The sequence below is a fragment of the Crassostrea angulata genome, chromosome 8 (assembly GCF_025612915.1).
Source record: "Crassostrea angulata isolate pt1a10 chromosome 8, ASM2561291v2, whole genome shotgun sequence".
Classification (NCBI taxonomy): Eukaryota; Metazoa; Mollusca; class Bivalvia; order Ostreida; family Ostreidae; genus Magallana; species Magallana angulata.
The window spans coordinates 20,060,222-20,084,906 of NC_069118.1; the positions used below are offsets into that span (position 1 = coordinate 20,060,222).

The following is a 24,685-nucleotide window of genomic DNA, read 5'->3' on the forward strand; positions in this document are numbered from 1 at the left end:
CAATGCTTCCCTTTTCACGTATTTCAATTGTTTCCCTATACCTAGATCTTTCTTGCAACAAAAAAAAATCCATTTTCTATATTCATTCAATTCATAGTGTTTTGAGTTTTTAAATCACATGAATCGAAGAATATTATTTTTATAAAAAATTGTTTTATCCCTGTATGTGCATAAATTTTAAATATTAGGCTTAAAGAATTATAAATCAAACTGAATTTCAAAAACTGCTTTAGAATTTGTACTGTTTACCTTGAATGCGTATAGAATGCATGAAATTGTCACACATGACTCTCCGTAGATGATTTTTTCATACATTCCCGTTCAATGAGAAATTGTTATTTTGGCATCTGCTTTGAAATATTTGATTTTAGATTATAGAACTTAATATGTTAATCTACGGGCAAATATCAAGAATCGGGCATAAAGCGATTGTTCTGGTACGCAAGCTTAGCTAGTCGCCTACTTGGCCTGAATTTATGTCGTTACCTACTTACACAAAGCAGCGAATAAAAAATAATTTACCTAAGAACCCAGTTTTAATGTACTTATGTAACAGGAATGATCATTGCAGCTTATCTAATATCAATGACCATGCTTTCACAGCGTCTCAGGGACTTGTGAAGTAATACGTCATTGTCTTGTGTCATTTTCTGTGTATGGAGGACAACCGCACCGTAAATTAAAATTGAAATTTTACGATTCGCGGTCACATTAAAGATCCCTTTTTCAACAGCTTCCGCAAATTAAATTTTTGTATATTTTTAATATGTTATTCTCCATTAAATCCATTCATTACTTTCCAAATGAAAGCTGAATACTATGATACTAGTAAATAACAACACACTGTGTGGAAATAGTAACGACACGCTGCAGCTATTTAATATTTGGCATAATTTTATTAAATGTACACGTACATAATTATGATATAAAGTTGGATCACATGATTTTATTATTTTAATAAAACAGTTCTGAAAATTTAAAGTTTCCGCTGTACGTGTCGTCCTAAACTGGTATTTAACACCTGAGCAATTCTTTATATAGCCTTGCTAATAAACCGGTTCTTATGAACCAGGTGACACAACCAGGTATTCTAATGAAAACCTTATATTTCCGGATAATTAATTCATTATTATACCAAGTAGAAATTGATTTCTGTCTAATTCGTTCCTCAAACGAAAGAATTCATATTTAAGACTGTATTGTAGTATAACTTAAAGCAGAAAAACCTTTTGTAGCAATTTTTTTGAGGTCTATAAAACCGATGCTATGTGCCTGTGCCAATTTCAGTTTAGATTTTACACCCTGTTTTCTAGAAACATTCAGTTAGTAGCCTAAGATATTTGTTTCTTCGTTTGTTCTTTCTATTTTATTTCCATTAAAAATTTGCTAAAAATTCAGAAATACAAAGCCCAGTATTGGGAAAAATGGTATTTTCCGCGCATGCAACGGATAATAGCAAATATTGAATATTATATACTCTTTCGTAGTGTTGATTAAAGAATAAATTGTGCAGTTTCTAAGCGCTCTAAGAAAATGTGAGAATGTGATCTATGTATTTCTTGTCAAGAATGTTTTCACAGTTTTCCCTTTTTACCCCAGTCTTAATATTTAAACCCTTCCGGGGCTCCTCTGTTGGCCAGGGGTTAGAGTATAGATAATTTTTTAACTTTTTTAAATTAAGAAGCTTTGCTTTTTTCTGGTGCATATCTCCATATTGCTATCCTTTGCCTTCGAAATTGTATTTGCAGTCTAGAATTTTCTTTACCAAAGGATTCTTTGTGTCAAGTTTGGTTGCTATAAACCAATACGGTTAAAAAGATTAAGTTGGAATGCTTAGAGGTTGAAGGATGTACTGACAACGTACACATATAATTATCGAAGTCATAATTTACAAACAATCCATCTATTCTTACTTAGTGGTGTTCTTTACTCAGGGTTTGACTTCTCAAATTCGGATTTTTATAAAGTTCAATGCCGTGAGTAAAACATGTTCTAAACACAAAAAAGTATTTATGAAATGAATTATTATTGACATAACATTCGATCTGTTTACTTTATTATGGAATTAGGCTAAAACAAAAATAGACTATTAGCAAAACAGAGGAAATTCGGACTAAATTTTGCAGATTTTGTTTTCCGCGTTAACACTAATATTAAAAGTTAAGGTTTTATATTTTAGTCTAATTAATTTTTCATATTTTCAATTGCTATAGATTTCAAAATTCTTTTAAACTCTGTCCTCAAGATTATCTTTGGGTGGGGGTCGTCATCGTCTGAAATTCTTATCATTAACATTGAATGATGGAGAGGCTACGACGCTCACCATCTTCATTCTCGTCATCATAAGGCGGGGGTCTTCGTCGATCGCCACTTTCTTCATTTTCACGTTCGCCACGAGGAGAAGGTCTACGCTTGGTTCCATCTTGCTCGCTTTGACGTTCATCACGCGGGAGAGGTCGTCGTTTGTCGCCATCTTCAACGTGGCCCATAGATGGTTTTTGTCGATCGACACTATCAATATTTTGACGTTCGCCTTGAGTAGGAGGCCTGCTTTTAGGTTCATCTCGATCGCTTTGACGTTCATCACGTTGTGGGGGTCTTCGTCGATTGCCACTTTCTTCAATTTCATGTTCGCCACGAGAAGGAGGCCTGCGTTTAGATTCACCATGACTGTTTTGGCGTTCCTCACGCTGTAGGGGTTGCCGTCGATCGCTATTTTCTTCACTTTTACGTTGGCCACGAAAAGGAGGCCTGCGTCTAGGGTCATACATGTATTTAGCGCTTTGACGTTCATCACGTTGTGGAGGTTTTTGTCGATTGCTACTTTGTTCAATTTCATGTTGGCCAAGAGCTCGAGGAGGAGGCCTGCGTCTAGCTTCATCTCGATCGCTTTGACGTTCATCACGCGGGGGTTGTCGTCGTTCGCAATCTTCATCATCAGCAACGCATGGTGGGGGTCGTCGACGCTCACCATTTTCATTGTCACCGTCACGAAGCGGTTGTTCTCGTCGTTCAAACTCTTTGTTATCCCCAATGCCTTATTTAAGAATAATAAAAAAAATATTTCTATTCATTTACAAATTTCGATCATTTGAATGTTTTTCTTTTATTTAAGTTTTACTTTTAACTTGGCTGTTTCAAGCATAATGGTTTTAGCACAGAGATTGACTAAGGTATTCTAAAAGCCTAGACTTTTTGGCATAACAAAAGATTTGTAACAAAAAAATCTCAACCTGATTTTTCAGTTTTACAATCATTTGATTATTAAGGTTAAATCGAAGCCCAGTCAATCATTCATTCCTTTTAAGTTTGCTGCTTTGCGAAATTTTGCGAAACATTTAAAGGGGCATGGTCACGATTTTGGTAAAAACATATTTTTCCGATCTTAATATCAACAATGCTTCAGAAAAGCTTTTTTAATTGGCAACCGAAATTTGAGTTTCATTTGTTGAGTTATAAGTTAGTTACAGAGCTTGAAATTCTACGCTATCTAAACAAAGCGTTTGTTTACATTTTGAACGTTGAAGTAAAAATTTCAGTTTTAAACCTAAAACGAATGTGTTTAACTTAAGAAATTGTAGATCAATACTTAAAATAAATAAAATGATAGAAAAATAAGCTGGAAAAAGATTTTTTACTGGTATATGGAACCTAAAGAAATAAAAATAGGGCACGAGCCTTGTTTTCATGACAAAGAATTGTGAGCTCTGTTTCTTGCTTGTAACTCTACGAATGACTCTCAAATTTGAATTCATTTCTAAAGCATTGTAAATAATAAAAACATAAAAAATAAAATTTGACCGAAATCGTGACCATGCCTCTTTAAGACGTGACAACTTTATATATTGAAAAAGGATAAATATTGTTAACATTTTCTCTCTAGGTTTTGTTTTTATCTACTGTTTGTGACAAATAAAAGGCAAATAAGGAACAAATATTCAAAAATGAGAATAAGTAAAAATAAATAGGTTACCTTGCTTTTCTAGATTTTCGAGGACACGCTCAAGACGATTCAATGCATCTACAAATACATAGACGTATTAACGGATTGATTCAAATGATAATACAGTACAGGCAACGCGGATCCCGTGTTTCCCGCGCCCCGTCACGGTATAAACACATCGAGGTGATCGGCCAGGTGAGACAGGTATACCGCGTTCCCATCACGGTAAACTCATCATCTACCTGTCCCCGCCACGGTAAAATTATCGATGGAAAAGTATCGTATACAAGCGGGAGTTATCTCCCCGAATGACAAATAAATTGAATGTTTCTTAATATTTAATGACGATATTTAACCAGATTTTGACAGAGATTATATCGAAATACTTGGAGTCTGTTTTACTATTTTTTTATTTCATAGCTATTAAATAAATTATAAAAGTATTTAATTTAATACTCGTGCAGCAATTGCAAATAAAATATTTTCGAATCCATTATCATATTTTAAGAAGGTCGTTAAATTAAAAATTATCTTGAAATGAGTTTAATTGCCAATAAAATTATAAATATGTACGCAGTGTGATTGTGTTTTCTTAGCAATTAATTGGTCCGCCTAAATTTGTATTGTTTGTTTTGAAGTCCATGCGTGTCAACTAATGATGAGCAAGTGATTAAAAATGAGGGCTTCCTATAAAATTACCAACCCGGTATTTTTAGCATGTTCCGTTCATTTCTTACAAGGTCTTCTACGTGTAAAGAACATTTTTTGTGAATTCACGTTTAAGTGAATTTGTGTTGCGTTACTTTAGATACATATATGGCTCGTCGTTTGTCATAGCGCGAGGATTCCCACTTTCTAGTGCCTTACGTTTGCGACGACAATCTTTAAGTGCGAAGCCGTGTGTTCTTCAAGACTCAGTCTGACTGAGAGAGTAAGGAGCCTTAGAGATACCCAGAGTTGCATAAAATTATGTAATCGAAAGATATTGTGGGTATCCCATGTCATGGTGTCGTGATGGTGTACCAGCTACCCGCCGTGACGGAGGTTAGCGTTCGCTCGCGACCGAGCCCCCCTCTTTCTCTCTCTCTCTCTCTCTCTCTTAACATAATAACTAGATAAAAAATTTTGAGAAGGAAATGTTGTTAAACCGTTCTTATGTTCTTACACATTTGAAGAAATTAAGAACATGTTTTGAAAGTTTTGCATTTCTTGCCGATAAAAAAACTTTTAAACATTTCAGTAAATGTATTGATATCATTTTATGTGGGCATGTACATGTAATCTTATTGAATATAAAGCTACTACAAATACAGTGTATGTAAACCCGTTTCCCGATATCGTAACCTTAACCCCCCCCCCCCCCCCCCCCCCCCGCTTTATGACTGTCGAAGTTATAACTTTATTTGACTTAAGTCCCAATTGTTTTACACAAAGGTGTGAAACCGTCGCACTGACAGGAAATCACTCTACGCTTGAACGCACAGAATACACAGGAATGAGGCAGGTAGGTAATCTGTGTAACGATTGACCAAGAAGAATTCTACATGCATATCAAACAATTTTACTAATAGTTATATCAAATAATTGATTCATTTTACTGCATTCTTTAACCACTAAACGTGTTGAAGATCTTCCTTCCCGCAAAAAACCTCCATTATAAACTAAAAGAGATAGGGAAAAAACACAACGAATTAAACTTTCCAAACACAGTATATCATGCATCACGAACATTGTAAAAAAACTTAACTGTTAAACATACTTCTTATTTTCTTTATTAAGAATAAAACTTATAGAACGAAACTTTATCATGGAGGATACACGTGGTAGAGCTAGCGGGTTGATTTGATTGACAGGTGCAGCACGTGGACTCAAATCTGAAATTGCATGATGGATTCAATCACAGTGTACCATATTCTTTTATGAATACTAATTTTATGAATATTTAGTATTGGATATTAGTATATTTCACATAAGTGTACGTTAAATTACGCCTAAACGTCTCTCTCTCTCTCTATCTCTCTCTCTCTCTCTCTCTCTCTCTCTTGTAAGGTGTTGTGCGATTAGACGAAGCCGTACGCGATATAGACTTTTTCTTTTGTCGTGAATAGGTGTGAAAACCCTCAAGGGCATGTCGTTTTCTACCCTGAGTTTGTTAATCACTACATGTATACACAGAAAATGATCGTGACTTAAACTTTATATGTATACACAGGAAACGCATACTGATACACGTTATGATTCCATGTGCTTTAACGCAGCACCAACTTTATATATGAATGATAATTTTATTATTGAATGGAAAAATAGATTTCTTATTTGATTCCCGACATTTGTTCATTTCTCAATTTAAAACATACACAAGTCATGTATTGACAGTTTACGGCGCTATGCGTGTCAACTTATAAAATGAGAAGATAAAATTTCTCTGCATTGATACGAGTTCATCTTATGAAAATATTTAAATTTAAGATTGTTATAAAAACAGGATTATCAACTTATAGAAATAATAACTGAAATAAGCACGTCAAATACAAAGATATATGTTCTTATTTACACATCACAAAATTTAACAGCATAATAATCATGTTATGTTGTAATTCGAATGTAGTTTCCGATATCATGAAATTCTATTTCATAAATATAATTTATTAATTTTATAATAATATGGACCACAATTTATATACAATGCAGCTGTTATGCTTAAATCTTAAGTCGCATTTTTGACGTGGATTTACGCGACCTGCATTGCCTGTAATGTACAGTACAGGTAAAGTAACAACAACAAGCAGCAGTAGGAATAACGGTAAATCACACCGTCGCGGTGTCATCACGGTCGCTATCCATACCGCGATCAAAAACCGCGATGGTGTATCGCGGGAACGATAAAAATACCGTGACGGTAACGCGGGCCAATACGGGATCCGCGTTGCCTGTACTGTATTTACCCACGTGTCCAAACCTCAAGTCACTAATATATAACACTGTTGTCTAATATTTATCATTATTTGGTTTAAAACTAATGAAAACATAGAATACAAGAGAACGTTAAGTTATTTTTTACCTTCTTTCTCTCCATTCTTTGGTGTCTGTTAAAAAAACAAGCAGAATGATAAACTTATTTAAAATTCTAAACATCAAAGACATTTAATGTTTTTTCTATAATAATCAAATTATAAACAACATGTAAAAACGAATAAGATAAAAAGATAAACTGTTTAAAAGGAAAACATCTTAAAGTGTTAACGACTGGGTTACAAAATTTAATTATTACAAACCATATTTTGTTTCATCCATTTCCGAAAATTAAAAGAGAATAACTAAAAATCTCGTGAATAAAAAATAACTTTTAATTAGAAAATGACTAAAAAAAAACATACCGATGATCTTGCCTGCACGAGCAGACACCCGCACAAAACAGTCAAGCAGACAAGGGTAGGCTTCATCTTGTTTCTATGATCTCGATGAAGGCTTCAACTCTGTATAATACTGGACAGGGTTCTAAAAATCGTGACCACGTTAAATCGTCATACGGGGGATTCCATTGATTTTAAATGTTTATGAGTCGTCCGTTAAATTATTGTTCTTGAAATATTTGTTACTATAAATAACTGTTTACCTGCTCAGACAATGAATTTTGATACACAGGTAGACCAGTTTGGAGATTTGCTTCGAGATAAGAATTTTTTTAACAACACGACGTAAACAATCAGACAAATATTATGCAATGACATAGAATGTATTTGTTCTTTTCATCTCAGATATTTCTTTGAAATCATATTCCGGAATCCGGCATTGAGAACAAGGCCTTTTGGAATGGTTACTGCAATTTTAAAAACAAATTAAAATATAAGAAATAGAAAAGAACATGGTTCAGTGAACGATTTAAAACTAGAGAGTGAAAGACACACCAGTTTGTTAAATTGTGATCGTTATACAAGATATCTCTATGACACAGGATTAGCAATTACCAATTACTTTTTTTTTTTGGCTTTTTTTTTCTTTGACTTAGAACACTCCTGTACTCTTTGGTACTTAAAATTTAAAAGTATTACCGTATTTAGTAAGTGCTTTGTACGCATTGTATATTATGTCGGGATATTTTTAAAGTTTTCCTTTTTTTATTCCAATTTTAATGTTTGAACCCTTTCAAGAGCCCCGCTATAGTTCTAGAGTCACAGTTTAAATAATTTGAATTTTTCTTATTAATATGCTTTGGGTTTTTTCTAATGCAGATGTTTTGTTCCTATATTTTACTATGTTTTACTTTCAAAATGGTATTTGCGCAATCTTGAATCTCCTTTAAATAAGGATACTTTGAGCCAAGTTCAGTTCCTATTGATCCCCTTGGTTCATAAAACTAAGTTAGAAAAATTAAGGGTATACAGATTCACTGACAGACGTACATGTACTGATAGAGAAATAGAGTTATGAACGGTAGACAACAGATTATAGAATAAACTAGACAGGATCTCGTTGCGAGCAACGAGGAAATCTTTCGTGCGATTTTTTAAAAGGTAATATGACCTTGACTTTAATATTTAAACCTTTATTTTCTTATCGGGGCAACATAACAAAAATTTGATGGTTGAATATTGTGGGAATATCATTCTCAGCATTTTTTTTAAAAATTCTATATCGATTTTCAAAATAATGCTTTTAAAAATATTTGTTCTGTTTATGATATGTTATCAAGGTTTTGGATTTCTGATCCCTTAAAACCCCAAATTACGGAACGCATGATAAAATGATTATAATTTATTGTTAAATAAATGTGAGATAAACATTTTTGCTTCCTAAACATATAACAAAATATTTCTCAGTAAAGTTCTATAGATTAAATCCTTTAGAACTCTTTTGGCCCCTAGTTTGAGGGACTGGCCCTTTTTTCTTGATATCAGATGAAAGGTCTTTTGATATTAAACATATTTTGTTCAACAATTGTTTAAAATTTTGTTACCGGTCTTTTGTAAAGACTGTTTTAGGGGCTGATCCCTTATCTCCTTATTGGGGCCATAGGACAAAATTTTGATGGATGAATATTGACTAGAGCATCATTCTAAGCATTTATTATTCCATATTGCTTTTCAAAATATTTGTCCTTTTCGAGATATAATTGATCAAAGTTTTGGACTTCTGGCCCCTTTAAGCCCCTAATTACGTAACGCATAATACAGTTTTTATAATGGATAGTTCAACATGTGTAAGATGAACATTTTTGCTTCTTAAACATATTACAAAATATTTCTCAGTAAATTGCTATGGAAGAAAGACTTTAGAGCCCCTTTGGCCCCTTAAATAAAGGGCCAGCCCCTTTTTCCTGACTTTATATGAAAGGTTTTTTGATATTAGACATATTTTATTCAACAAGCGTTTAGAAATTCGTTACCGTTTTTTTGGCTATCTGGGATAGGACATTTTAGGGGCTGATCCATTATCTCCTTATTGGAGCCAGATAACGAAACTTTTATAATTGAATATTGTTTAAAACATCATTCTAAGCATCTTTTATTCTATATTGCTTCTTAAAATATTTGTCCTTTTTGAGATATAATTGATCGAAGTTTTGGACTTCTGGCCCCTTAAAACCCCTAATTACATAACGCATGATAAAATTTTTATAATGTTTAGTTGTATATGTGTAAGATGAACAATTTTACTTCTTAAATATATTACAAAATATTTCACAGGAAAGTGCTATGGAAGAAAGACTTCAGAGACGTTTTGGCCCCTAAATTGAGGGGCCCGCCCGTTTTTCTTGATGTCCACTGAAAGATCTTTTAAAAATAAATTTTGATTGTTCTACATGTCTTAACAAAAATATTTTCGATAAAAAAGATACATAAAGAAAACCAAGAAAAATCACTACATTTTTTACATCTCAATATTCGGGTCCTGGAGAGCTTCGGCTACAATTCCTGAAAATTTGAATTTGATATTTTTTATGTCATTTAGGAGGAGTACGACGGACAATCTGAAGCTCTAAAAATCGCTTAAACGTTAATATCTCTGAAACGGAAATGACGTCATTAAACTAAAACATTTCCAATAAGGTTAAGATCAATACCTATCAGATCTGAAAGTTTCATGAAAATTGGCCGAGCCATTTCCGAGCACTCCCGTGCACAAAATTTGTAAGAAAAAATCCCCAAAAATAATAATAATAGGGAAGAAGAAACCGAAGAAAAACAATTATAAACGCGGGAATGATAAGGCAACTCTCAGCGATCGATTGAGTAAAAATTCTTCTGATCGATATGACGTCACAATAGGCAGCATGATGTCATATTTTACTCGGACACCACATGTCAATTTTAACTTTATCTCTGGTTTAAATTATAAAACTACAGGCGTAAAGGGTCACTAGAAACTCTATTTACAGAATATATATTCGATTTCTCTGTTTTGCGTATAATTATCATTGATGACGTCACAAGCATGTTTCACAGAGAAGATCAATGTCGGGAGACAAATCATCGCAATGAAGTGTAAACAATGCCGAAAAAAATATTTATTCAATACAGTTACATATTTAAATGAGTGTAAGTTAGGATATAATCAGGATAATACAGGCATAGATATTTTGCTTTATCAGCGAGTGGTATAAGGTAAACAGATAGATATTTATATGGTTCGACCCACCTTTCCTCTGTCAGTGTGTACAAAAAAGCAAAAGTTTAACAATACCCCGAATATTACTAAAGATGAATTTGGTAAATATTAAAAGTATAAGACCTAAAATACTTAAAAACCTATGCTTTGTTATTGTAAGTTAAAAATACGTAGTATTTTCAATGAATTGAAGAAGATGAGGGGGTTTCTTTTCCGATCGTCACTCCCTATTTTGACGTTCGCCTTGAGTAAGAGGCCTGCATCTAGGTTCATCTCGATCGTTCTGACGTTCATCACGCTGTGAAGGTCTTCGTCGATTGCCACTTTCTTCAATTTCATGTTCGCCACGAGAAGGAAGCCTGCGTTTAGGTCCACCTGGATTGTTTTGGCGTTCTTCATGCTGTAGGAGTTGTCGTCGTTTGCTATTTTCTTTACGTTTACGTTGGCCACAATAAGGAGGCCAGCATCTAGGTTCATACATGAATTTAGCGCCTTGACGTTCGTCACGTTGTGGAGGTTTTTGTCGATTGCTACTTTCTTCAATTTCACGTTGGCCAAGAGCTCGAGGAGGAGGCCTGCGTCTAGCTTCATCTCGATCGCTTTGAAGTTCATCACGTGGGGGTTGTCGTCGTTCGCAATCTTCATCATCAGCAACGCATGGTGGGGGTCGTCGACGCTCACCATTTTCATTGTCGCCGTCACGAAGCAGGTGTTCTCGTCGTTCAAACTCTTTGTTCTCCCCAATGCCTTATTTAAGAATAATAAAAAAAATATTTTCTATTTATTTACAAATGTCGATCATTTGAATTTTTTTTTTTTTAATTTAAGTTTTACTTTTAACTTGGCTGTTTCAAACAAAAGGTTTTAGCACAGAGACTGACTAAGGTATTCTACAAGCCTAGACTTTTTGGCATAACAAAAGATTTGTAACGAAAAAATCTCAACCTGATTTTTCAGTTTTACAATCATTTGATTATTAAGGTTAAATCAAAGCTCAGTCTATCATTTATTCCGTTTACGTTTGCTGCATTGCGAAATTTTGCGAAATATTTAAAGGGGCATGGTCACGATTTTGGTCAAAACATATTTTTCCGGTTTTAATATCAACAATGCTTCAGAAAGGCATTTTTAATAGGCAACCGAAATTTGAGCCTCATTTGTTGAGTTATAAGTGAGTTACAGAGCTTGAAATTCTACGCTATGTAAACAAAGCGTTTGTTTACATTTTGAACGTTGAAGTAAAAATTTCAGTTTTAAACCTAAAACAAATGTGTTAAACTTAAGGAATTGTAAATCAATGATTAAGATAAATAAAAAGATAGAAATATAAGGTGGAAAAAGATTTTTTTACTGGTATATGGAACCTATGTAAATAAAAATAGGGCACGAGCCTTGTTTTCATGACAAAGAATTGTGAGCTTTGTATCTTGCTTATAACTCTACGAATGACTCTCAAATTTAATTTGATCATTCAGAATGCATTTCTAAAGCATTGTAAATAATAAAAACATAAAAATAAAATTGGACCAAAATCGTCACCATGCCCCTTTAAGATGTGACAACTTTAATTATTGATAAAAGATAAATATTGTTTAAATTTTCTCACTAGGTTCATCTCGATCACTTTGACGTTCATCACGTTGTGGAGGTCTTCGTCGATTGCTACTTTTTTCAATTTCTTGTTCGCCACGAGAAGGAGTCCTGCGTATAGGTCCAGCTTGATTGTTTTGACGTTCTTCACGTTGTAGGGGTTGCCGTCGTTTGCTATTTTCTTCATTTTTATGTTGGCCACGAACAAAAGGCCTGCGTCTAGGGTCATACATGTATTTAGCGCTTTGACGTTCATCACGTTGTGGAGGTTTTTGTCGATTGGTGCTTTCTTCAATTTCATGTTCGCCACGAGAAGGAGGCCTGCGTTTAGATCCATCTTGATCGTTTTGGCGTTTTTTACGTTGTAGGAGTTGCCGTCGTTCGCTATTTTCTTTACGTTTACGTTGGCCACAATAAGGAGGCCAGCATCTAGGTTCATACATGAATTTAGCGCCTTGACGTTCATCACGTTGTGGAGGTTTTTGTTGATTGCTACTTTCTTCAATTTCACGTTGGCCAAGAGCTCGAGGAGGAGGCCTGCGTCTAGGTTCATCTCGATCGCTTTGACGTTCATCACGTGGGGGTTGTCGTCGTTCGCAATCTTCATCATCAGCAACGCATGGTGGGGGTCGTTGACGCTCACCATTTTCATTGTCACTGTCCCGAAGCAGGTGTTCTCGTCGTTCAAACTCTTTGTTATCCCCAATGCCTTATTTAAGAATAATAAAAAAAATATTTTCTAATTATTTACAAATTTCGATCATTTGAATGGGTTTTTTTAAATTTAAGTTTTACTTTTAGCTTGGCTGTTTCAAGCATAATGGTTTTAAGACAGAGACTGACTAAGGTATTCTACAAGCCTAGACTTTTTGGCATAACCAAAGATTTGTAACAGAAAAATCTCAACCTGAATTTTGTGATCGGCTTCGGCCGATCACTGTTGTGTCCATATAAGGCATCCGGCAAATGTTTCCACTTTTGCACACATTCCGCTTGCATAAGTAGTTCTTATAAAAACTTGAAGCTTTGGTTTAGTATTTATATAACATTTTACTCAGTTTTATTTCAATTCATTTACCTTAAGAGATGCAAATATACATTAAATACAGTTCGACCTGTTAATTCAAGAATGCACATTTTGTCTCACGCGTAAGAATTGCGATCGAAAGATTTATTTAGTAATGCAGTTGATCTCGACGAACTGACCTTGATCATAAGAAAATGCTCCATGAACTGACCTCGATCTATTGATGTTGCATAATAGTAGCTAGGAAGACGGCTTGATTTATAAACAAGGTTACGTTATAATGCGGCCTCAATAGCAAGTTATGATGGCATTCAATGTTTTTCAGTTGCATTAAATTATTAAACACAACTCTTTCTTTGTATACGTGTTAATGTTCTTTGAAAAGCCGTACCTAGTATTCTGAAGAAGAAGAATATACTTTAACATTTAATAATTACGTTAAAAATATAAAACTAGACAAGGAGTTTACGAACGGCTTTTCCCAAATTTATTTCAAAATTAAATTTGTTGACGGTTTATAATGATGAAATTATGGAGTACAGATTCAAAATATTCTATATTTTGTAAAAATACAGTATTTTTAAATTATTTTACATCAAACTGATCATGTTGATTGCTTCTAGCTATCTATTTATCGTTATTGCATATCATTCCTTTAAAAGGAATACTTGTTCAGTTTTACAATCATTTGATTATTAAGGTTAAATCGAAGCTCCGTCTATCATTTATTCCTTTTTAGTTTGCTGCTTTGCAAAGTTTTGCCTAACATTTAAAGGCGAATGGTCACGATTTTGGTCAAAACATATTTTTCCGATTTTCAATCAACAATGCTTCAAAAAGACATTTTTAATAGGCAACCGAAATTTGAGTCTCATTTGTTGAGTTATAAGCGAGTTACAGAGCTTGAAATTCTACGCTATGTAAACAGAGTAAAAATTTCAGTTTTAAACCTAAAACGAATGTGTTAAACTTTTGGAATTGTAAATCAATGATTAAGATAAATAAAAAGATAGAAAAATAAGCTGGAAAAGATTTTTACTGGAATATGGAACCTATGTAAATAAAAATAGGGCACGAGCCTTCTTTTCATGACAAAGAATTGTGAGCTCTGTATCTTGCTTATAACTCTACGAAAGACTGAAATTAATTTGATCATTAGGAATGCATTTCTAAAGCATTATAAATAATAAAAACATAAAAATAAAACTGGACCAAAATCGTGATCATGCCCCTTTAAGACTTGACAACTTTAATAATTGAAGAAGGATAAATATTGTTAAAATTTTCTCGCTAGATTTTGTTTTTATCTACTGTTTTTAACAAATTAAAGACAAATAAGGAACAAATATACAAAGGTTACCTTGCTTTTCTAGATTTTTGAGGACACGCTCAAGACGATTCAATGCATCTACAAATACATAGACGTATTAACGGAGTGATTCAAATGACAATATTTACCCACGTGTCTAAACCTCAAGTCACTAATATATAACACTGTTGTCTAATATTCATCATTATTTGGTTTAAAACTAATGAAACTATAAAATATAAGAGAACGTTAAGTTATTTTTCACCTTTTTCCTCTCCATTCTTTGGTGTCTGTTAAAAAAACAAGCAGAATGATAAACTTGTTTAAAATTCTAAATATCAAAGACATTTAATGTTTTTTAATATAATAATCAAGTTATAAACAACATGTAAAAACGATTTGGAGATTGTTTAAATAATAAACTGTTTAAAAGGAAAACATCTTAAAGTGTTAACGACTGGGTTACAAAATTTTATCATTACAAACCATATCTTGTTTCATCCATTTCCAAAAATTAAAAGAGAATAACTAAAAATCTCGAGACTAAAAAAAACTTTTAATTAGAAAATAGCTAAAAAAAAAAACATACTGATGATCTTGCCTGCACCAGCAGACACCCGCACAAAACAGTCAAGCAGACAAGGGTAGGCCTCATCTTGTTTCTATGATCTCGATGAAGGCTTCAACTCTGTATAATACTGGACAGGGTTATAAAAATCGTGACCACGTTAAATTGTCATACTGGGGATTCCATTGATTTTAGATATTTATGAGTCGTCCGTTGAAATATTGTTCTTGAAAGATTTCTTATTATAAATAACTCTTTACATTCTCAGACAATGCCTTTTGATACACAGGTAGACAAATTTGAGAATTGCTTCGAGATAAGAATTCTTTTAACAATAAGACGTAAACAATCAGGCAAATATTATGCAATGACATAGAATGCATTTGTTCTTTTTATCTCGGATATTTCTTTGAAATCATATTCCCGAATCCGACATTGGGAACAAGGCCTTTTGGATTACTGCAATTTTAAAAACAAATTAAAATATTAGAAATAGAAAAGAACATGGTTCAGTGAACGATTTAAAACTAGAGATTGAAAGACACACCGGTTTGTTCAATTGTGATCGTTATACAAGATATCTCTATGACACAGGATTAACAATTACTAGTCACCCACTATCACCATACAGTGGGTTAAATTAACCCAATCAGATCATTCTTACTAAAATGCTCATTGTTAAACTCAATTTGTGGAAGGCAATATTATTGTGCTTCATATGCGTCACTTTTCTCATTTTCTGTTTAAAGTTTGAGAATTTTTTTTTTTTTTGGCTTTTTTTTTCTTTGACTTAGAACACTCCTGTACTCTTTGGTACTTAAAATTGAAAAATATTACCGTATCTAGTTAGTGCTTGTACGCATTGTATATCATGTCGGGATATTTTAAAAGTTTTCCTTTTTTTATTCGAATTTTAATGTTTGAACCCTTTCTAAAGCCCCGCTATAGTTCTTGAGTCACAATTTGAATAATTTGAATTTTTTCTTATTAAGATGCTTTGGGTTTTTTCTAATGCAGATGTTTTTGTTCCTATATTTTACTATGTTTTACTTCCAAAATGGTATTTGCACAATCTTGAATCTCCTTTAAATAAGGATACTTTGAGCCAATTTCAGTTCCTATTGATCCCCTTGGTTCATAAAACTAAGTTAGAAAAATTAAGGGTATACAGATTTACTGACAGACGTACATGTACTGATAGAGACATAGAGTTATGAACGTTAGACAAGAAATTAAAGAATAAACTAGACAGGATCTCGTTGCGAGCAACGAGGAGGTCTTTCGTGCGATTTTTTTAAAGGTTATATGACCTTGACTTTATTATTTAAACCTTTATCTTCTTATCGGGGCAACATAACAAAAATTTGATGGTTGAATATTGTGGGAATATCATTCTCAGCATCTTTTTTTTTCTATATCGATTTTCAAAATAATGCTTTTAAAAATATTTGTTCTGTTTATGATATGTTATCAAGGTTTTGGATTTCTGATCCCTTAAAACCCCAAATTACGGAACGCATGATAAAATAATTATAATTTATTGTTAAATAAATGTGAGATAAACATTTTTGCTTCCTAAACATATAACAAAATATTTCTCAGTAAAGTTCTATAGATTAAATCCTTTAGAACTCTTTTTGCCCCTAGTTTGAGGAACTGGCCCTTTTTTCTTGATATCAAATGAAAGGTATTTTGATATTAAACATATTTTGTTCAACAATTGTTTAAAATTTTGTTACCGGTCTTTTGTAAAGACTGTTTTAGGGGCTGATCCCTTATCTCCTTACTGGGGCCATATGACAAAATTTTGATGGTTGAATATTGACTAGAGCATCATTCTAAGCATTTATTATTCCATATTGTTTTCCAAAATATTTGTCCTTTTCGAGAAATAATTGATCAAAGTTTTGGACTTCTGGCCCCTATAAACCCTTAATTACGTAACGCATGATAAAGTTTTTATAATGGATAGTTCAACATGTGTAAGATGAACATTTTTGCTTCTTAAACATATTACAAAATATTTCTCAGTAAATTGCTATAGAAGAAAGACTTTAGATCCCCTTTGGCCCCATAAAAAAGGGCCAGCCCCTTTTTCCTGACATTATATGAAAGGTCTTTTGATATTAAACATATTTTATTCCACAAGCGTTTAGAAATTCGTTACCGTTTTTAGCTATCTGGGATAGGACATTTTAGGGGCAGACCCCTTATCTCATTATTGGGGCCAGATAATGAAACTTTTATTATTGAATATAGTTTAAAACATGATTCTAAGCATCTTTTATTCTATATTGCTTCTTAAATTATTTGTCCTTTCTGAGATATAATTGATCGAAGTTTTGGACTTCTGGCCCCTTAAAACCCCTAATTACTTAACGCATGATAAAATTTTTATAATGTTTAGTTGTATATGTGTAAGATGAATAATTTTACTTCTTAAATATATTACAAAATATTTCTCAGGAAAGTGCTATGGAAGAAAGAATTCAGAGACGTTTTGGCCCCTAAATTGGGGGGGGGGGGGGGGCAAGCCCTTTTTTCTTGATGTCCACTGAAAGATCTTTTAAAAATAAATTTTGATTGTTCTACATGTCTTAACAAAACATTTTCGATAAAAAAGATACATAAAGAAAACCAAGAAAAATCACTATATTTTTTACATCTCAATTTTCGGGTCCTGGCGAGCTTCGGCTACAATTCCTGAAAATTTGAATTTGATATTTCTTATGTCATTTAAGAGTAGTACGACGGACAAGCTGACGCTCTAAAAATCGCTTAAACGTTAATATCTCTGAAACGGAAATGACGTCATTAAACTAAAAAATTTCCAAGAACTATCAGACCTGAAAGTTTCATGAAAATTGGCCGAGCCATTTCCGAGAACTCGCGTGCACAAAATTTGTAAGAAAAAAACCCCAAAAATAATAATAATAGGGAAGAAGAAACCGAAGAAAAACAATTATAAACGCGGGTATGATAAGGCAACTCTCAGCGATCGATTGAGTAAAAATTCTTCTGATCGATATGACGTCACAATAGGCAGCATGATGTCATATTTTACTCAGACACCACATGTCAATTTTAATTTTATCTCTGGTTTAAATTATAAAACTACAGGCGTAAAGGGTCACTAGAAACTCTATTTACAGAATATATATTCGATTTCTCTGTTTTGCGTATAATTATCATTGATGACGTCACAAGCATGTTTCACAGAGAAGATCAATGTCGGGAGACAAATCATCGCAATGAAGGGTAAACAATGCCGAAGAAAGTATTTATTCAATACAATTACATATTTAAATAAGTTAGGATATAATCAGGATAATACAGGCATAGATATTTTGCTTTATCAGCGAGTGGTATAAGGTAAACAGATAGATATTTATATGGTTCGACCCGCCTTTCCTCTGTCAGGGTGTACAAAAAGACAAAAGTTTAACAATACCCCGAATATTACAAAAGATGAATTTGGTAAATATCAAAAGTATAAGACCTAAAATACTAAAAAAAGGTTGCTAGAATCCAATGCTTTGTTACTGTAAGTTAAAATTACGTAGTATTTTCAATGTATTGAAGAAGTTGAAGGGGTTTCTTTGCCGATCGTCACTCCCTATTTGGCGTTTGCCTTGAGTAGGAGGCCTGCGTCTAGGTTCATCTCGATCGTTTCGACGTTCATCACGCTGTGAAGGTCTTCGTCGATCGCACTTTCTTCAATTTCATGTTCGCCACGAGGAGGCCTGCGTTTAGGTCCATCTTGATCGTTTTGGCGTTCCTCATGTTGTAGGAGTTGTCGTCGTTCGCTATTTACTTCACTTTTACGTTGGCCACGAAAAGGAGGCCTGCGTCTAGGGTCATACATGTATTTAGCGCTTTGACGTTCATCACGTTGTGGAGGTTTTTGTTGATTGCTACTTTGTTCAATTTCACGTTGGCCAAGAGCTCGAGGAGGAGGCCTGCGTCTAGGTTCATCTCGATCGCTTTGACGTTCACGTGGGGGTTGTCGTCGTTCGCAATCTTCATCAGCAGCAACGCATGGTGGGGGTCGTTGACGCTCAACATTTGTATTGTCACTGTCACGAAGCGGGTGTTCTCGTCGTTGAAACTCTTTGTTATCCCCAACGCCTTATTCAAGAATAATAAAAAAAATGTTTTCTAATTATTTACAAATTTCGATCATTTGAATGGGTTTTTTTTAATTTAAGTGTTACTTTTAGCTTGGCTGTTTCAAGCAAAATGGTTTTAGCACAGAGACTGACTAAGGTATTCTATAAGCCTAGACTTTTTGGCATAACAAAAGATTTGTAACAAAAAAAATCTCAACCTGATTTTTCAGCTTTACATTCATTTGATTATTAAGGTTGAATCGAAGCTCCATCTATCATTAATTCCTTTTTAGTTTGCTGCTTTGCGAAATTTTGCGTAACATTTAAAGGCGCATGGTCACGAGTTTGGTCAAAACATATTATTCTGATTTTAATATCAACAATGCTTCAGAAAGGCATTTTTAATAGGCAACCGAAATTTGAGCCTCATTTGTTGAGTTATAAGCGAGTTAGAGAGCTTGAAATTCTACGCTATGTAAACAAAGCGTTTGTTTACATTTTGAACATTGAAGGAAAAATTTCAGTTTTAAACCTAAAACGAATGTGTTAAACTTAAGGAATTGTAAATCAATGATTAAGATAAATAAAAAGATAGAAATATAAGGTGGAAAAAGATTTTTTTTACTAGTATATGGAACCTATGTAAATAAAAATAGAGCACTAGCCTTGTTTTCATGACAAAGAATTGTGACCTCTGTATCTTGCTTGTAACTCTACGAATGACTCTCAAATTTAATTTGATCATTAAGAATGCATTTCGAAAGCATTGTAAATAATAAAAACATAAAAATAAAATTGGACCAAAATCGTAACCATTCCCCTTTAAGACGTGGCAACTTTAATTATTGAAGAAAGATAAATATTGTTAAAATTTTCTCACTAGGTTCATCTCGATCGCTTTGACGTTCATCACGTTGTGGAGGTCTTCGTCGATTGCCACTTTCTTCAATTTCTTGTTCGCCACGAGAAGGAGTCCTGTGTATAGATCCAGCTTGATTGTTTTGGCGTTCTTCACGTTGTAGGGGTTGCCGTCGTTCGCTATTTACTTCATTTTTACTTTGGCCACGAAAAGAAGGCCTGCGTCTAGGGTCATACATGTATTTAGCGCTTTGACGTTCATCACGTTGTGGAGGTTTTTGTCGATTGGTGCTTTCTTCAATTTCATGTTCGCCACGAGAAGGAGGCCTGCGTTTAGATCCATCTTGATCGTTTTGGCGTTCCTTACGTTGTAGGAGTTGCCGTCGTTCGCTATTTTCTTTACGTTTACGTTGGCCACAATAAGGAGGCCAGCATCTAGGTTCATACACGAATTAAGCACTTTGACGTTCATCACGTTGTGGAGGTTTTTGTTGATTGCTACTTTGTTCAATTTCACGTTGGCCAAGAGCTCGAGGAGGAGGCCTGCGTCTAGGTTCATCTCGATCGCTTTGACGTTCATCACGTGGGGGTTGTCGTCGTTCGCAATCTTCATCATCAGCAACGCATGGTGGGGGTCGTCGACGCTCAACATTTTCATTGTCACTGTCACGAAGCGGGTGTTCTCGTCGTTGAAACTCTTTGTTATCCCCAACGCCTTATTCAAGAATAATAAAAAAATATTTTCTAATTATTTACAAATTTCGATCATTTGAATGTTCTTTTTTAATTTAAGTGTTACTTTTAGCTTGGCTGTTTCAAGCATAATGGTTTTAGCACAGAGACTGACTAAGGTATTCTACAAGCCTAGACTTTTTGGCATAACCAAAGATTTGTAACAAAAAAATATCAACCTGAATTGTGATTGGCTTCAGCCGATCACTGTTGTTTCCATATGAGGCATCCGGCAAATGCTTCCACGTGCGCACACATTCCGCTTGCATAAGTAGTTCTTATAAAAACTTGAAGGTTTGGTTTAGTATTTATATAACATTTTACTCAGTTTTACTTCAATTCATTTACCTTAAGAGATGCAAATATACATTAAATACAGTTCGACCTGTTAATTCAAGAATGCACATTTTGTCTCACGCGTAAGAATTGCGATCGAAAGATTCATTGAGTAATACAGTTGATCTCGATGAACTGACCTCGATCATAAGAAGATGCTCCATGAACTGACCTCGATCTATTGATGTTGCATAATACTAGCTGGGAAGACGGCTTGATTTATAAACAAGGTTACGTTATAATGCGGCCTCAATAGCAAGTTATGATGGCATTCAATGTTTTTCAGTTGCATTAAATTATTAAATACAACTCTTTCTTTGTATACGTGTTAATGCTCTTTGAAAAGCCGTACCTAGTATTCTAAAGAAGAAGAAGATACTTTAACATTTAATAATTACGTTAAAAATATAAAACTAGACAAGGAGTTTACGAACGGCTTTCACCAAATTTATTTCAAAATTAAATTTGTTGACGGTTTATAATGATGAAATTATGATGTACAGATTCAAAATATTCTATATTTTGTAAAAATACAGTATTTTAAAATTATTTTACATCAAACTGATCATGTTGTTTGCTTTTATATATCGTTATTGCATATCATTCTTTTAAAAGGAATACTTGTTCAGTTTTACAATCATTTGATTATTAAGGTTAAATCGAAGCTCCGTCTATCATTTATTCCTTTTTAGTTTGCTGCTTTGCGAAATTTTGCCTAACATTTAAAGGCGCATGGTCACGATTTTGGTCAAAACATATTTTTCCGATTTTAATATCAACAATACTTCAAAAAGGCATTTTTAATAGGCAACCGAAATTTGAGTCTCATTTGTTGAGTTATAAGCGAGTTACAGAGCTTGAAATTCTACGCTATGTAAACAGAGTAAAAATTTCAGTTTTAAATCTAAAACGAATGCGTTAAACTTTTGGAATTGTAAATCAATGATTAAAATAAATAACAAGATAGAAAAATAAGCTGGAAAAAGATTTTTACTGGAATATGGAACATATGTAAATAAAAATAGGGCACGAGCCTTCTTTTCATGACAAAGAATTGTGAGCTCTGTATCTTGCTTATAACTCAACGAATGACTCAAATTAATTTGATCACTAGGAAAGTATTTCTAAAGAATTATAAATAATAAAAACATAGACCAAAATCGTGACCATGCCCCTTTAAGACTTGACAACTTTAATTATTGAAGAAGGATAAATATTGACAAAATTTTCTCACTAGCTTTTGTTTTTATCTACTGTTTCTGTCAAATGAAAGACAAATAAGGAACAAATATACAAAGGTTACCTTGCTTTTCTAGATTTTTGAGGACACGCTCAAGACGATTCAATGCATCTACAAATACATAGACGTATTAACGGAGTGATTCAAATGACAATATTTACCCACGTGTCTAAACCTCAAGATATTAATATATAACACTGTTGTTTAATATTCATCATTATTTGGTTTAAAACTAATGAAACTATAAAATACGAGAGAACATTAAGTTATTTTTCACCTTTTTCCTCTCCATTCTTTGGTGTCTGTTAAAAAAACAAGCAGAATGAAAAACTTATTTAAAATTCTAAATATCAAAGACATTCAATGTTTTTCTATAATAATCAGGTTATAAACAACATGTTAAAACGATTTGGACATTTTTAAAATAATAAACTGTTTAAAAGGAAAACATCTTAAAGTTTTAACGACTGGGTTACAAAATTTAATCATTACAAACCATATTTTGTTTCATCCATTTCCAAAAATTAAAAGAGAATAACTAAAAATCTCGAGACTAAAAAATAACTTTTAATTAGAAAATAACTAAAAAAAAAACATACCGATGATCTTGCCTGCACGAGCAGACACCCGCACAAAACAGTCAAGCAGACAAGGGTAGGCCTCATCTTGTTCCTATGATCTCGATGAAGGCTTCAACTCTGTATAATACTGGACAGGGTTATAAAAATCGTGACCACGTTAAATCGTCATACTGGGGATTCCATTGATTTTAAATATTTATGAGTCGTCCGTTGAAATATTGTTCTTGAACGATTTGTTATTATAAATAACTCTTTACATGCTCAGACAATGCATTTTGATACACAGGTAGACAAATTTGAGAATTGCTTCGAGATAAGAATTCTTTTAACAATAAGACGTGAACAACCAGACAAATATTATGCAATGACATAGAATGTATTTGTTCTTTTTATCTCGGATATTTTCCCGAATCCGACATTGGGAACAAGGCCTTTTGGATTACTGCAATTTTAAAAACAAATTAAAATATTAGAAATAGAAAAGAACATGGTTCAGTGAACGATTTAAAACTAGAGATTGAATGACACACCAGTTTGTTCAATTGTGATCGTTATACAAGATATCTCTATGACACAGGATTAACAATTACTAGTCACCCACTATCACCATACAGTGGGTTAAATTAACCCAATCAGTTCATTCTTACTAAAATGCTCATTGTTAAACTCAATTTGTTGAAGGCAATATTATTGTGCTTCATATTCCTCACTTTTCTTATTTTCTGTTTAAAGTTTGAGAATTATTTTTTTTTGGGGGGGGGGGGGGAGGGGGGATTTTTTTTCTTTGAATTTTGGTAACAGACTTAAAACACTCCTGTGCTGAATAATACCTTACTCTTTGGTACTAAAAATTGAAAAATATTACCATGCTTTGTATGCGTTGTATATCATGTCGGGATATTTTAAAAGTTTTCCTTTTTTTATTCCAACTTTAATGTTTGAACCCTTTCTAGAGCCCCGCTATAGTTCTTGAGTCACAGTTTGAATAATTTGAATTTTTTCTTATTAAGATGCTTTGGGTTTTTTCTAGTGCAGATGTTTTTGTTCCTATATTTTACTATGTTTTGCTTTCAAAATGGTATTTGTGCAATCTTGAATTTCCTTTATATAAGGATACTTTGTGCCAAGTTCAGTTCCTATTGATCCCCTTGGTTCATAAAACTAAGTTAGAAAAATTAAGGGTATACATATTTACTGACAGACGTACATGTACTGATGGAGACATAGAGTAATAAACGTTAGACAACAGATTATAGAATAAACTAGACAGGATCTCGTTGCGAGCAACGAGGAGGTCTTCCATGCGATTTTTTTAAAGGTAATATGACCTTGACTTTAATATTTAAACCTTTATCTTCTTATCGGGGCAACATAACAAAAATTTGATGGTTGAATATTGTGGGAATATCATTCTCAGCATTTTTTTTATTCTATATCGATTTTCAAAATAATGCTTTTTAAAATATTTGTTCTGTTTATGATATGTTATCAAGGTTTTGGATTTCTGATCCCTTAAAATAATTATAATTCATTGTTAAATAAATGTGAGATAAACATTTTTGCTTCCTAAACATATAACAAAATATTCCTCAGTAAAGTTCTATAGATTAAATCCTTTAGAAATCTTTTTGCCCCTAGTTTGAGGAACTGGCCCTTTTTTCTTGATATCAAATGAAAGGTCTTTTGATTTTAAACATATTTTGTTCAACAAGTGTTTAAAAGTTTGTTACCGGTCTTTTGTAAAGACTGTTTTAGGGGCTGATCACTAATCTCCTTTTTGGGG

General features: G+C 33.3%; 2 protein-coding genes and 1 pseudogene across 4 annotated transcripts; all 3 read right to left on the reverse strand.

Annotated features, from left to right (window-relative positions):
• Positions 1-2,150: 2,150 nt before the first annotated feature.
• Positions 2,151-7,603, reverse strand: LOC128161481 (uncharacterized). 2 transcript variants are annotated; one of them, XM_052824764.1, is made up of 4 exons: positions 7,321-7,599; positions 7,005-7,029; positions 3,974-4,021; positions 2,151-3,037 (listed from the first exon to the last, which is right to left on the reverse strand). In XM_052824764.1, exons 1-4 carry the CDS (start codon positions 7,384-7,386, stop codon positions 2,289-2,291), a joined length of 888 nt encoding a protein of 295 aa, XP_052680724.1. In that variant the 5' UTR covers positions 7,387-7,599; the 3' UTR covers positions 2,151-2,288. The 2 variants fall into 2 exon arrangements, with proteins under 2 accessions (XP_052680724.1, XP_052680726.1); XM_052824766.1 differs by lacking the exon at positions 3,974-4,021 and having other exon boundaries at positions 7,321-7,603.
• Positions 7,604-10,276: 2,673 nt separating this feature from the next.
• LOC128161480 (balbiani ring protein 6-like) lies at positions 10,277-15,384 on the reverse strand. Of its 2 annotated transcripts, XM_052824762.1 has the most exons (5): positions 15,068-15,381; positions 14,744-14,768; positions 14,530-14,577; positions 12,159-12,851; positions 10,278-11,299 (listed from the first exon to the last, which is right to left on the reverse strand). In XM_052824762.1, the coding sequence occupies exons 1-5, from the start codon at positions 15,131-15,133 to the stop codon at positions 10,773-10,775; spliced, it is 1,359 nt and encodes a 452-aa protein (XP_052680722.1). In that variant the 5' UTR covers positions 15,134-15,381; the 3' UTR covers positions 10,278-10,772. The 2 variants fall into 2 exon arrangements, with proteins under 2 accessions (XP_052680723.1, XP_052680722.1); XM_052824763.1 differs by lacking the exon at positions 14,530-14,577 and having other exon boundaries at positions 10,277-11,299; positions 15,068-15,384.
• A 2,940-nt stretch (positions 15,385-18,324) lies between these two features.
• On the reverse strand, positions 18,325-23,109 carry LOC128160225 (eukaryotic translation initiation factor 3 subunit A-like; annotated as a pseudogene).
• Between the last annotated feature and the right edge of the window lie 1,576 nt (positions 23,110-24,685).